The sequence below is a fragment of the Mesoplodon mirus genome (genome assembly GCF_964341445.2).
Source record: "Mesoplodon mirus genome assembly, chromosome: 6".
NCBI lineage: Eukaryota > Metazoa > Chordata > Mammalia > Artiodactyla > Ziphiidae > Mesoplodon > Mesoplodon mirus.
Genome location: NC_138982.1, coordinates 51071430 through 51089125, shown reverse-complemented (window position 1 = coordinate 51089125; position 17696 = coordinate 51071430). Strand labels below are relative to the sequence as shown.

Sequence of the window (17696 nt, the reverse complement as noted above, 5' to 3'; positions counted from 1 at the left end):
ATAAACTCAAAATGGATTAGAGACCTAAGTGTAAGACCAGACACCATAAAACTCTTAGAGGAAAACACAGGAAGAACACTCTTTGACGTAAATCACAGCAAGATCTTTTTTGATCCACCTCCTAGAATAATGGAAATAAAAACAAAAATAAACAAATGGGACCTAATGAAACTTAAAAGCTTTTGAAAAGCAAAGGAAACTACCAAGAAGACGAAAAGACAGCCTTCAGAATGGGAAAAATATTTGCAAATGAATCAACAGGCAAAGGATTAATCTCCAAAATACATAAACAGCTCATGCGGCTCAATATTAAAAAAACAAACAACCCAATCAAAAAATGGGCAGAAGACCTAAACAGACATTTCTCCAAAGAGGACATACAGATGGCCAAGAAGCACATGAAAACCTGTTTAACATCACTAATTATTAGAGAACTGCAAATCAAAACTACAATGAGGTATCACCTCCCACCAGTTAGAATGGGCATCATCAGAAAATCTACAAACAACAAATGCTGGAGAGGGTGTGGAGAAAAGGGAATCCTCTTGCACTGTTGGTGGGAATGTAAATTGATACAGCCACTATGGAGAACAGTATGGAGGTTGCTTAAAAAGCTAAAAATAGAATTACCATATGACCCAGCAATCCCACTACTTGGCATATACCCAGAGAAAACAATAATTCAAAAAGACACATGCACCCCAATGTTCATTGCAGCACTATTTTCAATAGCCAGGTCATGGAAGCAACCTAAATGCCCATCGACAGACGAATGGATAAAGAAGGTGTGGTACATACATACAATGGAATATTACTCAGCCATAACAAGTAACGAAATTGGGTCATTTGTAGAGACGTGGATGTATCTAGAGACGGTCATACAGAGTGAAGTAAGTCAGAAAGAGAAAAACAAATATCGCATATTAACACATATATGTGGAACCTAGAAAAATGGTACAGATGAACCGATTTGCAGAGCAGAATTGAGACACAGATGTAGAGAACAAATGTATGGACACCAAGGGGGGAAAGTAGCAGCAGGTGGTGGTGGTGGTGTGATGAATTGGGAGATTGGGATTGACATGTATACACTGATGTGTATAAAATGGATGACTGGGGCTTCCCTGGTGGTGCAGTGGTTGAGAGTCCGCCTGCCAACACAGGGAACACGGGTTCGTGCCCCGGGTCCGGGAAGATCCCACATGCTGTGGAGCGGCTGGGCCCGTGAGCCATGGCCGCTGAGCCTGCACATCTGGAGCCTGTGCTCCGCAACGGGAGAGGCCACAACAGTGAGAGGCCCGCGTACCCCCAAAAAAAAAAAAAGATGACTAATAAGAACCGGCTGTATAAAAAAATAAAATTTAAAAAAATTATGTTTAAAGACATTCAGAAATGCTCCAGCAGCTTATTTATCAGAAGTTGCAAGTAACTTTCTCCTACTTTCTTCACTTTATCTAAATTTAAGGGTGGTGAAGACACATTCCTCTAGAGGATTGTTTCAGAGAATCCCCTTCTTATTTGTCTCATTTCCAAGTAAACATTAGTTTCCAGATGAACTAATGGGTCTAACAGGAATTTAAAGGTCTTCAAAGCACTGATTAAAGGGGACTGACCCGTTCCGGGGATTGACCAGACCATGTTCTGCTCTCTACTTCTAGGTAATGATTAACTGGAGACCTTCCCCAAGCAATGGATATCCTTTGATGTCCTCCATTAAGTGATCTCCTGATTGGGGTGGGGGGTAGGGCATATTCCTGTGCCTTCCCTTGATGGTGCTTACTCAAATCTCACCAAGCATCTCTTGCCCAGACTCCAGGGCAGAAAACTCATGAACTGCCTGGAGGTAACATCTGAAAAGAAGAACTAACTCAATAATCCTCCTGTGTATGCACATGTGCGCGCACACACACACACATACAATAACTTAAACTCCATTTGGCAGTTTTCTAAAAGGTGGGATATGACCATATAACTCCACTCTCTATCAACATCCACCTATATTACTCATGAAAGGAAAGACAAACCAAATCTATTGAGAAAAAGGCACACAATTCATTTAAAAAAGAAAAAAAGACTTAAGTAGTTGTTCACAAAACAGGAAATCCTAACTGCCAATGAAAAAGTACTAAATCTCTTTAGTCATCATGAAAGTGCAAATTTCAACCACAAGGATATATACTATACTGGTACTGGAACAGAAAGGAAAGAAAGAACGAAGGGAGGGAGGGAGGGAAGGAGGGAGGAGGAAGGAAAGGAAAGGAAAGGAAAAGAAAAGGAAAAAAAGGAGAAAGACAATACCAAATGTTGATAGAGATGCAGAACAACTGGAATGTTCATACACTGCTCGTGAGGTTGTAAATCAGTATAACCACTTTGGAAAACAACTTGATAGTATCTAGTAAAGTTGAAGGTATACATACCCAGTGATGTAGCAATTATATTTCTGGGCATATATCCTAGAGAAATGTGTATACATACAAACCAGAATATGTATATGAAAATGTCCATAGGAAGCAATCTATTTCCAATAGAATGGATAAAAATATAGAGTATATTCATACAGGAATATCACTCAACAACAAAATTAATGAATTTCAACTGCATGCAATAATATGAGTGACTTACAATGTAATGGTGAGTAAAAAAGAAAAAAGCAAGATACAAAAGAATATATACAGTCTGATTTATATAAAGTTCTAAAACAGGCAAACACAACACAACATTGTTTAAAGATACTGCACACATATATGGTATAGCTATAAAGAAAAGCAAGAAAACAAAAAGAAAGTAAAAGAAAGGTAACAGTTACCTTTTGGGAGAGGAGAGAAGTTGGGATCAGAAATTGATACATGGATTGGGATGAAGTGCTCATGACGTTTAATTTCTTAACCTTAGTATCAGTTACATGGGTGTTTGCTTTACAGTAAATATTTGTTAAACTGTGCCAATAAGTTGATGCATATTTCTGAAAAAATGTGCAATCTTTTACAATAATACTGTTTTAGGGACTTCCCTGGTGGTGCAGTGGTTAAGAATCCATCCGCCAATGCAGGAGACACGGGTCCAAGCCCTGGTCCGGGAAGATCCCACATACCGTGGAGCAACTAAGTCCGTGTGCCACAACTACTGAGCCTGTGCTCTAGAGCCCACAAGCCACAACTACTGAAGACTGTGCACCTAGAGCCCATGCTCTGCAACAAGAGAAGCCACCAAAATGAGAAGCCTGCGCACCTCAACGAAGAGTAGCCCCCCCTCGCCGTAACTAGAGAAAGCCCGCGCACAGCAACGAAGACCCAATGGAGCCCAAAATAAATAAATTTATAAAAAAATAAAGTAAAATAAAACTGTTTTAAAAGGTTGGGAGGAGTGGTAAGCTAAATAACACCACTGATCGTCTCCCTCAGCCTCCCACTCGGATGGTTTATTTTGATGTTTATTACTTAGAATACCATTTCTTAGCTGGGGAGTGCTGTCTTTGACAAGAAATAAGAACTTTAGAGGTGATTTTTATCTGATAGATTTCCTATACATTTAGAGGAAAGCAGAAAGAAAGAGAGCTTAGCAGAATAAAAGAAAGAATTAATTCTATTATTGTGCAGCCTAAACATTCTAATGCTCATTTCACTGCAAAGTCTATGACATAATACATACCTATGTTCTCTGAGTTATAGAATTCTAGATTGGATTTCAGTTTTCCTTGGAATTCTGAAGGTGTTGCTTTCAAAATTTCCAGCTTTCCTCTCCTTTGAATGTGATCTGTTCCCCCTCCCCAACCCTAGAGTTTTAGAATCTTCTCTTTAACGATAATATTCTAAAACCTCACAATGCTTTTTGTTTGTTTGTTTCATTCATTTCACTAGGCACTCAATGAACCCTTTCAATCTGGAGACATGAACTTCTCTTCTGAGAAATCTTTATTTTTTTTCCCTTGATTATTTCCTCTCTTTTCTGTTCTTTTTGGACCTCCTTTATTTGAATATTGGACCTGCTCAAATGATTCTATGTTTTCTCTTCTTATTCAGTTCTCCTTTTTTCTATTTTGACGATGTCTTCAACTTTATCTCCCAAAGCTTCTAGCAATTTATTTTTTTGTACAGCACAGGGAAATACAGTCATTATTTTATAATAACTTTAAATGGAGCATAATCTATAAAAATATTGGGGACTTCCCTGGCAGTCCAGTGGTTAAGATTCCAATGCAGGGGGGCACAGGTTCGATCCCTGGTTGGGGAACTAAGATCCTACATGCTGCACGGCACAGCCAAAGAAAAAGAGTCATAAAAATATTGAATCACTATGTTGTACTCCTAAAAATAATATTGTAAATCAACTATACTTCAATTAGAAATTTAATTTTTAGTTTAACTAATACCTTTTTAATTTCCAAAAACTCTTCCTTGACTGCTGAATATTTATCTTTAGAGCATTTTTTTCTCATTTCATAGATTCAATATCATCTTTTGCTCCTTGGATTATCTCTTTTCTTGTAAATTTTTTTAATGTTTGTTTTATTTTCTCTTTCATGTTAAATGCTTTTCCCAAATCTCTCATGGTCCTTGGGTGCTGTCCATATTTAAGTGTAAGGCATGAAAAAGATAGTTGGAAGCTAAGTGTGGGCTTGTGATCAGGCTGGGACGCAGGTGTTTCCCTCAGTGCCCACCTTCCCTACTGCCAATATCTGTAAGTTTTTTCCTTGGATTAACTGGTTTCCCAAGAGAAGAACCATCCCATTTCTAAGCCTGAAAATCAGTCTCCTGACAGCTGTGTGAGGGTAAGAGGCTAGAGTCTAACCATTAACTCTGCAAACTTTCCCTCGGCTCCCACTCTCAGTTCAGTTGGACCTTCCTTCCCCTTGCTGTTTCTCATATTTCCAAATCCAGTCTCTGAGTCAACCTCTCTAAAGAGTAAACTTTCAATCCTAGAGGCTTGCCTTGTTCCACTCAGCCTGCCATAACAAAGATACCCCAAACTGAACTTTAAACAACAAACATTTATTTCTCACATTTCTTTTTTTTTTAAATTAATTTATTTATTTTTGGCTGCATTGGGTCCTCGTTGATGCACACAGGCTTTCTCTAGTTGTGGTGAGTGGGGGCTACTCCTTGTTGCGGTACGCAGGCTTCTCATTGGAGTGGCTTGTCTTTGTTGAGGAGCACGGGCTCTAGGCAGGTGGGCTTCAGTAGTTGTGGCACGTGGGCTCAGTAGTTGTGGCTCGTGGGCTCTAGAGCTCAGGCTCAGTAGTTGTGGCACACGGACTTAGTTGCTCCACGGCATGTGGGATCTGTCCCAGACCAGGGCTTGATCCCGTGTCCCTTGCATTGGCAGGCGTATTCTTAACCACTGTGCCACCAGGGAAGTCCCTATTTCTCACATTTCTGGAGGCTGGGAAGTCTAAGATCAAGATGCCAACAGACCCTTGCAAGTACACACCTCAGGATGGAGGCACTATGGATCCACTGGCAAAGATCTTTAAAGGAGGTTTAGTAGCTGAACCTGTGGACATTTTTGGAGCATATATTTTGTTTAAAAAGATAAACACAAGCCAAGATTTCAGGCAAACAATGAGGAAGAAATTCCCCTTCATCTTGGAAGTTTATTACAAATCCACTGAACACTCTGGAATGTATGGAATCAGAGAGCAAGATTGAGAAAAGTGGCTGAACAGCAAAAATTAGGAATTTGACCATGATCAAGGTTTGCCCTATTTCACAGTATCAGGCAAAATTAAAATACCAACGTTGACATGGATGCATTTTAGAATATTTAAGGTTAAGTGTAAATTCTAACTAAGTCAGAGGTTTTGTTCTTTGGACTAACTGTTAAAAAACTGATGGAAGGTTTGTTTATTATGTTATAAATGAAGTTTTGTTTACTACTCAAAATAAAGTGGTTCTCCTTAAAAAAAAAAAAAAAAGAAAAGATGCCAGCAGATTTGGTGTCTGGTGAGAGCCTACTTCCTGGTTCATAGATTATGTCTTCTCACACTGTGTCCTCACATGTTGGAAGAGACAAGGGAGCTCCCTTTGGGCACTAACCCCAAACATGAAGTCTCTACACTCATGACCGAATCACTTCCCCAAGCCCCCACCTCCTCATAATATCATATTGGGGGTTCGGATTTTAACATATGAATTTTGGGGGGACACAAATGTTCAGTTCATAACAAGGCCTTAACTGCTTTCTTATGTAGACTTTCATGTTCATATAGACTTTCTCATATTTTAAGTCCCACTCATACCCATACCTGTTGTGTATATTTTGAGCCTTTCCAGGATACTGCTGTGAAAATTGGCTTGTTCCTTGGAATTACCCTGTTATAGGCAGTTAGATTTGAGAAAATGAAAAACAGCCCTGCTGGCAATCAGACAGTGATATTCCTCCAGAACATAAACTATGTTTCCAAGGGACATGAAGAAGGTCACATAAACAGCATTTCTATACAATGCAATACCACAGCTGCAAAAATGACTAACAATCTTTTCTTCTAAGTGATTGCTGCATTGTTACCAATGACATCCCTGGTCTGGCTTTTTTCTTTCAGTTTCCTGAAAAAAGATTTGAGATATCCAATTGCTGAAAGACCCCCATTTCTCAACCATATCCCATCCAAAGATGGCACCTCACTTCCCTAATTCCTCTTTAGAATTATGCAGCAAAAACCCTACCCTATAAGAATTCCTTCCCAATTCTTCCTTCCTGAGATGCCTCCAAGATTCCTCTGGGGTGTGTTCTCCCTTGCTGCAGAAAACTAAACAAACATAACTTTAACTCCAGGTGTGTTCCTGATGATCTCTCGTGGGTGAACATTGACAGAATTCAGCTTTCTGTGGTCTGCTAAGTTAATTAAGTCTTGTGTATCTAATTTCCAGGTTCTAAATATTGTTGAGCTCTCTCTCTGAGGTGGCCATAAGTTGGATCCCCCTTTTCCGCTAGCTGTGAGCCAACACTCTAGTGCCTAAAATTGTTTAAATTAGATTTCTATCAGTTGCAGCAAGTTCCTGAGAGTGTTAATGGCAGAAAATCCTCAAATTAATAAATCTAAGATAGCATCTCCTACCTTATGTATATAAGCCATGACACTGAGTCCTGAGCATATAAGTGTATCTCCAGACCAAGTCCTTCTACAAAGCATTAGATCTGCCTACCAAACTCGATCTGTATTGTCAAATTCAGCAATATCAAAACCTAATTCATCCTCCTTTGCCACCACACTTGCTTCCCCTCCTGCATTCCCTATGCCAGTTAATCTACCATTTAAACAGACACTAGAAATTCATTCTATATTATATTATAATATTTCCTCTTCTTCATCTCCAAACATCCTATTATCACCAGGTTCTGACAAATTTCCCTCCTGAATACTTCTTGAATTTGTCCAGTTCCTCTGTCCTTAACACTACTGTCCTGTTTCAAAGTCTTTATCATCTGCCACCTAGAATAATACAGCTTCTAACTCTTTTCTCTACCTCCTGAGAAGCAACCCTTATTCCATACTGTTGTTGCTAGAAGTCACCATTAAAATGCAAATCTGATGTTTATGCTACCACTTATCAATGGCTTCCTACTGGCTGCAGGATAAAGTCTAAGCTCCTTATCAAGACAAACAAAACCCTCCCAGATCTGGTTCCTGTCCATTTTTCTAGTCTAAAAACACAGTCAACTTCAAATTTAACACTTTATTCCAGAAATACCAAACGTGTTGTTTCTCATCTCCTTTGTACATGCATTCCCTCTGGCCAACAAACTTCTCCTTCTTTGTCACATGGCTGATTCCTACTTATCTTCCAAGAAGCCCTGCCTACCCTGCACTCCCCAGCTTAGGTAACATTTGTTTAACCCAGGAGACTATCAGGTTCTCATGGGTAAGGGCTTTCTTTTATTCTACTTTGTATTTCCCAGTGAGTAGCATAAACACAGGCACATAATATGCATCCTATAGATAATTGTTATCACTTAAAATAGGATGTTATAACTATTATGATATTTTATATAAGCCTCATGGTAACCAGAAAGGAAAAACCTGTAGTAGATACACAGAAGATTATGATAAAGGAGTCAAAGCATACTGCCATAAATATTTATCAAATCACAATGTAAGACAGCAAGAGAGGGCTCAAGGAACAAAGGATCTACAAAAGAGTTGGAAAACAATTAACAAAATGGAAATAGTAAGTTCTTACCTATCAGTAATTACTTTCAACATAAGTGGATTAAATTCTCCAATCAAAAGACATGGAATGGGAGTTCCCTTGTGGCCTAGTGGTTAGGATTCCAGGCTTTCACTGCTGTGGCCCAGGTTCAATCCCTGGTAGGGGAACTGAGATCCCATGAGCCACAAGAGTTTCACTTTAGCTTTAAGGACACACATAGGCTAAGAGTGAAGAGATAGAAAAAGATAGTCTAAACAAATGGTAACCCAAAAAAAACAGGGACAGGCTTTACATAAAATAGGCTGTAAGCTAAAAATGGTCAAAAGAGACAAAGATGGTTATTATATAAAGATAAAAGGGTCAATTCATCAAGGAGATACAGCGATATTAAATATTTATGCACCCAACATCAGAGCACCTAAATGTATAAAGCAAATACTAACTGAACTAAAATAGAAATAAACAGCAATACAGTAATAGTTGGGGACTTTAATACCTAACTCTCAGCAGTGGATAATCCTGACAGAGAATCAATAAAGAAACAGCAGGTTTGAACAACACTGTAGAGAAAATATATACAGATACATAACTTTCCATACAACAGCAGAATACACATTCTTCCCAAGTACACATGGAACATTTTCTAGGATAAGATCATATGTTAAGCTACAATACAAGTATCAACAAATTCAAGATAGAAATTATATCAAGTTTCTTTTCCAACCATAATGGTATGAAACTAGAAATCAATAACACAGGAAATCTGAAAAATTCACAAATACATGGAAATTAAACAACACATTCCTGAACAACCAATGGATTAAAGAAGAAATCAAATGAGAAATTTAAAAAAATCATGAGTCAAACAAAATAGAAACACATTGTATCAAAACTTATGGGATGTAACAAAAGCAGTTCTAAGAGGAACGTTTATAGCTATTAATGCCTACCTTAAGAAAAAAAGAAAGATCTCAAATGAACAACTGAACAGTACACCTCATGGAACTTGAAAAAGAAGAACAAACTAAGCCTAAATTTAGCAGAAGGAAATAATAAACATAAGAGAGAAATAAATGAAAGAGAATAGGAAAGCAATGGAAAAGATGAACAAAACTAACAGCTGATTCCTTGAAAAGATTAACAAAATTGACAAACCTTTAACTAGACTACATACTAACAATGAACTACCTAAAAAAAAAGAAAGAAAGAAAACAATCCCATTTACAATAGCATCAAAAATAATAAACTACTTAGGAATAAATTTAACCAATTTGAAAGATCTGTACACTGAAAACGCTAAGGCATTGATTAAAGGAATTGAAGAAGACACAAATAAATGGAAAGATACTCCACGTTCATGGATCAGAAGAATTAATACTGTTAAATGTCTATTCTGCCCAAAGCCATCTATAGATTCGATGCAATCCCTATCAAACTTCCAATGGCATTTTTTTTTTACAGAAATAGAAAAAAAATCCTAAAATTTGTATGGAACCACAAAAGAATAGCCAAAGCAATCTTCAGAGAGAAGAACAAAGCTGGAGGCATTACACTTCCTTATTTCAAAATATATTACAAAGCTATAGTAATCAAAACAGTATGGTATCAGCATAAAAACAGACACATAGTTTACTAATCTGTAGTATGAGGAAAGCAAAATCACCTATGGACTTGCTCTGAATACTAAATAAAGATTTTTTAGTACCTAGTATAAACAAACTAACAAAAAACAGACACAGACCAATGGAACATAATTGAGAGCCCAGAAATAAACCAATGCATTTACAGCCAACCTATATTTGACCAGGTAGTGAAGAATACTCACTAGGGAAGAGATAGTCTCTTCATTAAATGGTGTTGGGAAAACTGGATATTTACATTCAAAAGAATGAAACTGGACCCCTATCTTACAACAGTTGGACAAACTACCTCAAAATGGATTGAAACTTAAATGTAAGGCCTGAAGTCATAAAACCCCTAGAAGAAAACAGGGAAAGCTCCTTGATATTGATCTTGGCAATGATTTTTTTAGCTCTGACACCAAAAGCACAATCAAGAAAAGCTTAAATAAACAAGTGGGGCTACATCAAACTAAAAAGCTTCTGTGCAGCAAAAGAAATGATCAACAAAGTGAAAAGGCAGTCTATGGAATGGGAGAAAATATGTGCAAACCATCTATCTAAAAAGCAGTTAATATCCAAAATATATAAGGAACTCCTACATCTCATGGCAAGAAACAAATAATCTAATTTTAAATGGGCAAAGGACCTGAATAGGTATTTTTCCAAATAAGATACACAGATGGCTAACAGGTACATGAAAACGTGCTCAACATCACTAATCACTAGGGAAATGTAAATCAAAACTACAATGAGATATCACCTCACATCTGTTAGAATGGTTATTATCAAAAAGATAAGAGATAACAGTGCTGGCCAGGATGTGGAGAAAAGTTGGTGGGAATGTAAATTGGTACAACCATTCTGGATAACAGTATGGAGGGTCCTCAAAAAAATTAAAAATAAAACTACCATATGATCCAGTAATTCCACTTCTAGGTATATATCCAAAAGAAGTAAAATCACTATATCGAAGATATCTGCACCTCTATGTTTACTGTAGCATTATTTGCAATAGTCAAGACATGGAAACAACTTAAATGTCCATCCATGGATAAATGGATAAAGAAATTGTGATAAATATATATATATATATTTATATTTGTGATATATATATATGCATATATTTCAGTCATTAAAAAAGAAAGAAATCCTGCAATTTGCAATATCATGGATGAATTTTGAGTGTGTTATGCTAAGTGAAATTAAGTCAGAGAAATACAAATACTGTATGATATCACCTATACGTGGAATCTAAAAAAAAATGAACTCACAGAAACAGAGAATAGATTGACGGTTTCCAGGAGCCAGTGGGGAACTGGTAAGGGAAATGGGTGAAGGTGGTCAAAGGGTACAAACTACCATTTATAAGATGAATAAATCTGGGGATCTAATGTACAGCATGGTGACTATAGTTAACAATATGTGTTAACTAACCTTATTGTGGTAATCATTTTGTGATATATGTGTATGTCAAATCACCACTTTGTACACCTTAAGCTTACACAATATTATATGTCCATTATATCTCAATAAAGCTGACATAAATAAATAAATAAAAGCTTTTTAAAGTGGATCAAGAGCTTTGGCAGAAAATAAAAATAATTTTGAAATTACACTCTCCATAGAAATTTGGTAAGAAATGTTGCTCACTATAAAAAAAGTTAGTAAAAGCTTACAAAGAAATCAAATAGATATCAATTTTGGCTCTTTTACTTTTTCTTTCACTTTCAACCTACCTATGCCATTGAATTTGAAGTTTCTTGTAAGCAGCTATCATTGGGTCAAATACTTTTTAATCAACACTGCCAATCTCCATCTTTCAATGATGTATTTAGACCACTTACATTTAAAGTAAGTATTGATAAGTTAGGGCTTAAGTAGGTCATTTTGTTATTTGTTTTCTGTTTGTTTCCTCTGTTTCTCATTCCTATGCTTCTCTTTTCTTACCTTCCTGTGGATTTTTGGACACTTAGCATTCCATTTTTATTTATTTGAAGTGTTTTTTAGTACATTGCATTGTATAGTTTTCCTAGTATTTGCTCTACTTATTAGAATACACATATGCAATTTACCATAGCCTACTGGTATGAATGTTTTACCACTTCAAGGGAAATGTAGAAGCTTAACTCTACTTAGGTCCCTTTGCCCCCTCCACTTTTTAAGCACAATAATCTCATGCATTTCCTCTGTATACAATGAGCACATTATATAATGTTATAATTTTTGTTTCAACAATCAAATATGATTTAAGAAACTCAGGAGGGCTTCCCTGGTGGCGCAGTGGTTGGGAATCCACCTGCCAATGCAGGGGACATGGGTTCGAGCCCTGGTCTGGGAGGATCCCATATGCCGCGCAGCCCGTGTACCACAGCTACTGAAGCCTGCGCGCCTAGAGCCCGTGCTCTGCAACAAGGGAAGCCACCGCAATGAGAGGCCTGTGCACCACAACAAAGAGTAGCCCCCGCTCGCCGCAACTAGAGAAAACCCGTGTGCAGCAACGAAGACCCAATGAAGCCAAAAATAAATAAAATAAAATAAAATAAATAAAATAAAATAAATAAATAAATAAATAAATAAATAAATTTTTTTAAAAAAAGAAACTCCGGAAAAGGCTAAAACATACACACAAAGCTTGTGCATATGTGACTTCATATTTGTGCTGGTGTATTTTAAGCATAAATTTCTAGAAGTGGGATTTATCAATTGAATGGTAAATTTACCTGTAATTTTGCTAATATTGTCAAAATCTTCCTCAGGGGTTATACCATTTTGCATTCATGAAATTGTTGGTTTCCCTGCAACTTCTCCAAGAGTTTGTTGCCAAATTTTGGGATTTACACCAATCAGATAGTTAGAAATGATAGCTCAGGGCTGCGTGGCGTGTGGAAGCTTAGTTCCCTGACCAAGGATAGAACACGCACCCTTTGCAGTGGAAGCATGAAGTCTTAACCACTGGAGCACCAGAGAAGTCCCAGGGTAGTTTTAATTTGTATTTATATTAATAAGAATTAATTTGAGTATTTTTTTCATATGTTTAAGGGCCACTTCTATTCCTTTCTCTGTGAACAGTTTTGTCTCCATTTTTAAAAAGAAGCTTTCCTCATATTCCCTCACAACTACCTCTGCCTACATCTCATTGGCTAGACCTGTATCTTAATACCATCTCTATCTTCAAGGGAAGCTGGAAAACACAGTTTTTAAGTTGGACACATTTCAGTCTCAAGTAAGGATTTTGTTCATAAGGAAGAAGGTAAGATATATAGAGATAGAGAACTGGACGTCTTATTCTCAATGATTTTGATTTTAACCTTTAATTTTCAGAGATCCTTACAGAAATAAAAATGAAACAGCCAAAGAAGCAAGAAGTGTTATAAGCTTGGAAAATGCGACTGAATTATTTAGTTGTACTCAATAATGTTTTGTTTCTCCTCAGAAAATGAGACCTCTGAATCTGTTTAATATTAACAGAGCCAAATAAATTAAAAACAGTAATTTCTCTCCCCCACCCCAGAAGCCTGGCTATTTTGTTTTGTACTTCTGCCTTCTTTTTGTAAGCTAGCAAAGACTAAGAGAAGCAAAATTACTTAAAGTGCAAATCTTCCAAGTTCTGTTTGTAATAAAATTTAAAACACTGAAAGTAAAAAAATGTAAATTCATCTTCCACAATCAATGACATGAAAAAAGTGGGAAGGGGTTTTTCCAGCTTAATTGCAACTAAAGAAACATAACAAGTAGGTTTGACTATAGACCTTGCTTGGATCTTGTTTTTAAACAAACCAACTGAAAAAAGGACATGTGTAAGACAGAGAAATTTGTGTCTTTGATGATATTAAGGAATTAATGTTCTTTTTGTTAGGTGTGAAAAGTATGTGTGTTTATGTAAGAAAATATCCATATTTTATAGAGAATTGTGTAAGAGTGAAATGACCTGGGATTTTCTCAAAATGCTTGAAAAAGAGAAAAAAGAAGAAAAGGAAGGAGGGAGGGAAGGCGGGAGAGCAAAGGGAAAAGAACAAAAGGCAAGTATGGTTTGGTAATTATTGAAAATGGGATGATGGGTATATGAGGGTACATTTATTATTCTCTCTATTCTTATATACATTTGGAAAGTTTATAAAAGTCATAAAAATATCCAAAATGCACACAGGTTAAAAATGAAAACAATAAATTTAGTGATATTATTGTCCAAGTAAACTACCCTTTGAATATGCCGAACCTCATCATTTTTATGAGTAAATCGATGATACATAATCCATTTTAAAATTCTTAAAGGGATTTTACACCGGTGAAGGGCAATAAAATCATGACCCACATTCTTTTTGATGTTCCTCCTCAAATCTTTTTTCTTTTCTTAATGGCTTCAAAGTACCTGAAAATCTTGTAGCTTTTTAAGGGTAACTAAGCTAGGCTTGTTTTTTCGGTTTTTTTGTTTTGTTTTGATATTTATTTATTTATTTATTTGGCTACATTGGGTTTTAGTTGCAGCATGCGGGATCTTTGGTTGAAGCATGCGGGATCTTTTAGTTGCGGCACGTGGGATCTAGTGCCCTAACCAGGGATCGAACCCCTGCCCCCTGCACTGGGAGCTCAGAGTCTTAACCACCAGACAACCAGGGAAGTCCCAAGCTAAGCCTGTTCTGATGTTACCCTTCCCCTTAAGACTCCATATCAATTTTCCTATTTCAAAACAGATTTAATATTTCAAAACATATTTGGGGGGAAAATTGAATATGAGAGGAATGCCTACTATGTAAATCTTTGCCATTAAACATACTTTGAACACACAAAACGGACTAAACCTGTACAAATATTTACACCGTGGTAAGGATTTCATGCATCCTTTCACTCTGTGCTTCATTCATACAATAAATATTAGGTGGTCACTCTGTCAGCACTGTGCTAGGTAAGCTTTGGGGATTAGCAGTCAGCAAGACAGACTGATTTCTTACCTTCTCAAAGCAGACGGTCTACTTGGGAGACCCCAAGAGTCCCCATCCACTGCCTCCAGGAGGTGGTGTTTCACTATGATTAGTGATCATCATAAATAATTATGTCTTTCCGGTTTTTGACTGCCAAAAGGAAAAGCAATGCTACTCAGTTTAGACTTGTCAAAGTTCGGAATAGGTAAACTCTGGATATTCCTGATCATCAAAAGCAGCTCCCATTGTTACCATTTACTACGGGGCACCACTTGGTGTAAGACATGAGAACTGCTACATGAAAATACTCTAAGAAAATTACAGTTCTAAGAGATTTACATAGATTTTCAGTGTGGCCTGATAAGGCTGCTATACAAGTAACTAAAAACATATTTTTGTATTGTCCCCTCCATAGTGGCTACCACAGTTATCTTGCAACTAGTAAGCTTTAATAAACGCTCATTAAATGAATAAATAATTGAATTTAAAATCCAAAGAAACACTAAAGGAATATAGATTTTAATAGACTCTGTTCTTTAGCCTCACACCCTGGATGAAGGAATGTATAAATTTAGCCTTTGTCTCAGTCAGTGATGGAAAGTGATTTTTTTTTAATCATAGTGGGTTTTTTTTTTAATGTTTCATTTATTTATTTATTTTATTTATTTTGGCTGCGCCGAGTGGCACGTGAGATGGTTCCCCCAGCCTGGTCCTCCGCAGGTGAAAGCACCGAATCCTAACCACCAGGCCACCAGGGAACTCCCTGAAAGTGATTCTTCAATAACAAACAATCCCCAAAGCTTATCAATTTAACACAACAAAAGTGTTTCTTGCTCATGTCATGTCTGTTTGTGTCCTGATAGCTCTCCAGACAGAGGAAGGGAGGGCTAGAGAAGCAAGCACCGGAATGAATTGCCTCCACCTAAGAGTGACACATAGCACTTCTACTGACATTTCAATGACCAAAGCAAGTCATGTGGCTCTACCCAACTTCAAACAGGACAGGGAGTAAAATCACCTGTATGACTGAGAGTAGAGAGCACCAGAAATTTGATACTGTTGAACAGTAGTAATGCCTACCACAGACCTAACCAGTTAATGAGTTTTCTTCCTAGGGATATCAAACATATGTATTTACTTCCTAGGGATATCAAATATATGTATTTATTTCCTAGGGATATCAAATATACCTATTTACTTCCTAGGGATATCAAATATACCTATTTACTTCCTAGGGATATCAAATATACCTATTTACTTCCTACGGATATCAAATATACCTATTTACTTCCTAGGGATATCAAATATACCTATTTACTTCTTTTCATCATCTATTAACCTGTTTCCCTTGACATGGTTTAGCCTTCAGACCCTCACAGGTATGAGTGTCTGAGTTCAAATTTATCAAATGGATACAACACTTGACCTTCCTTCCCAGATGCTATAAATAAAGTCAATACTCTAGAAAATGAAAAGTACCACACAAACACTGTAGAAGGTATAATTAATATTCTAATAAAGAAATATAGTCTGATTTTATGTATCCATTCATTGATTCATTCAGTTAAAGAAACAATAAAGACTAATAGCAATTGAAAATTGAGCACTGAGTGAAAAAGTTTTACAGCCAAGAAGAGAACTTGACCTAGTACAGAGTCTAGGTAGACTCCCAGAGATGAGGTTCAGAGAAGAAGAAATGGAGTAAGACTTTTAAAGCCAAAAGACTATCTCTGTCCTATTTTAAGGAAGCAAAGTGAGTGGACTGACTGGCTGGCTAGATCTGGGCTTGCTGGTTTTGAAAGCACTGGGCTGGCTGCTTGGAAGACCTCTGCCGTGTAGGTGGCTCAGAATTTCGGAGTCCAGTTTTCTCTGTTGGGAATGTGAGGTCCCTGATGCAAGACTATGGCATGCCATTGCCTCATGTTTGAGTCAGGACTATGGCGCCCAGTTAGGTCTACACTAGTGTCATCAGGCTAGGTAACCTGGATAGAGTTTATCAATTCATTCAACAAGCTGAATCCCTAGACTCTTTACCTGCCCCATCCTCCTTAGACCAAGCTAGGCACCTGTCATGAGCTCCCATACACTCTTTACTTACCTTATATATGTTTAGTCATTACATTCCAATGCCGTTTCATTGCCTATCTTCTCTACTATTAGGACCAGCATGGCAAGGAACACGTCCATCTTGCTCATACTGTATCCCCAGTACCTAATACAGTGCTGGACATAAGATAGATATGCAATGACTATTTTATTGAGGCTCTATGCCTGTGCTAAGCAGGGAGATGGAACAGACTGGAATATAATAAAACTAGAATTCAAAGTCTGTGGACACACAATATGATAAACAGGGGTGGAGCCAAATTTTGTGAGAACAGAAGCTTATGCCAACTGAGGGCACCAATTTAAGAAAAATAAAATTATAAATGCAAAATTAAGTACCTAATCCTAGAAGAGGTTCATGCACTTGCGGGGACTTGAAGCTTAAGGCTTCATTATCTCCACAGTAATGCATCTTTGATGATAAGTGGACTAATGCACCAAATGCTATAAAATCTCTGAAGAGTGATCAGAGATCTCTGCTAGGGAAAATCAAAGACTTCACAGAAGAGATAAACTGTGAGCTTGATCTTACAGACAGAAACAAAGGAAAGGAATTGCAGGTGGAAGAAACATACCGAAACACACAGATGAGAAAGAGCTGGAGCCTATCTGTGGAACAGTGAGAGAAGCACTGTACTATTTACCCAATGTCAGGTTGGGTGGGGAAAGCCTTAGGCTAGTGGTTCTCAAAGTGTGATCCTGGGAGCAGCATCAGCATCACCTGATGCTTAACAAGCCAATAAAGAAATAACATACTCCAAACCAAAGATAGATTAATTACACTACCGTTCCAGGCAGACGGGAGGTGTGAGAAATAAAGTCCAAATTTAGTTGAGGTGTACCTTTTCTATAAGTTGGTTCTCAGAAGAGTCGTCTTAGTCAACAGAGAGCTGATGTCC

General features: G+C 37.3%; 1 protein-coding gene and 1 pseudogene across 2 annotated transcripts in view; one reads left to right on the top strand and one right to left on the bottom strand.

Annotated features, from left to right (window-relative positions):
• Positions 1 to 16878, bottom strand: part of KCNMB3 (potassium calcium-activated channel subfamily M regulatory beta subunit 3) — a gene marked incomplete at its 5' end in the record, with an annotated part of 59662 nt that extends 42784 nt beyond the window's left edge. Inside the window, 2 exon segments of the mRNA XM_082624319.1 lie at positions 14722 to 14794; positions 16812 to 16878. Coding sequence (XP_082480445.1) covers positions 14722 to 14794; positions 16812 to 16878 — 140 coding nt within the window.
• On the top strand, positions 5403 to 5675 carry LOC309806534 (protein CEBPZOS-like; annotated as a pseudogene). The gene has a single exon. The product of its transcript is annotated as a protein CEBPZOS-like (transcript).
• Positions 16879 to 17696: the final 818 nt, after the last annotated feature.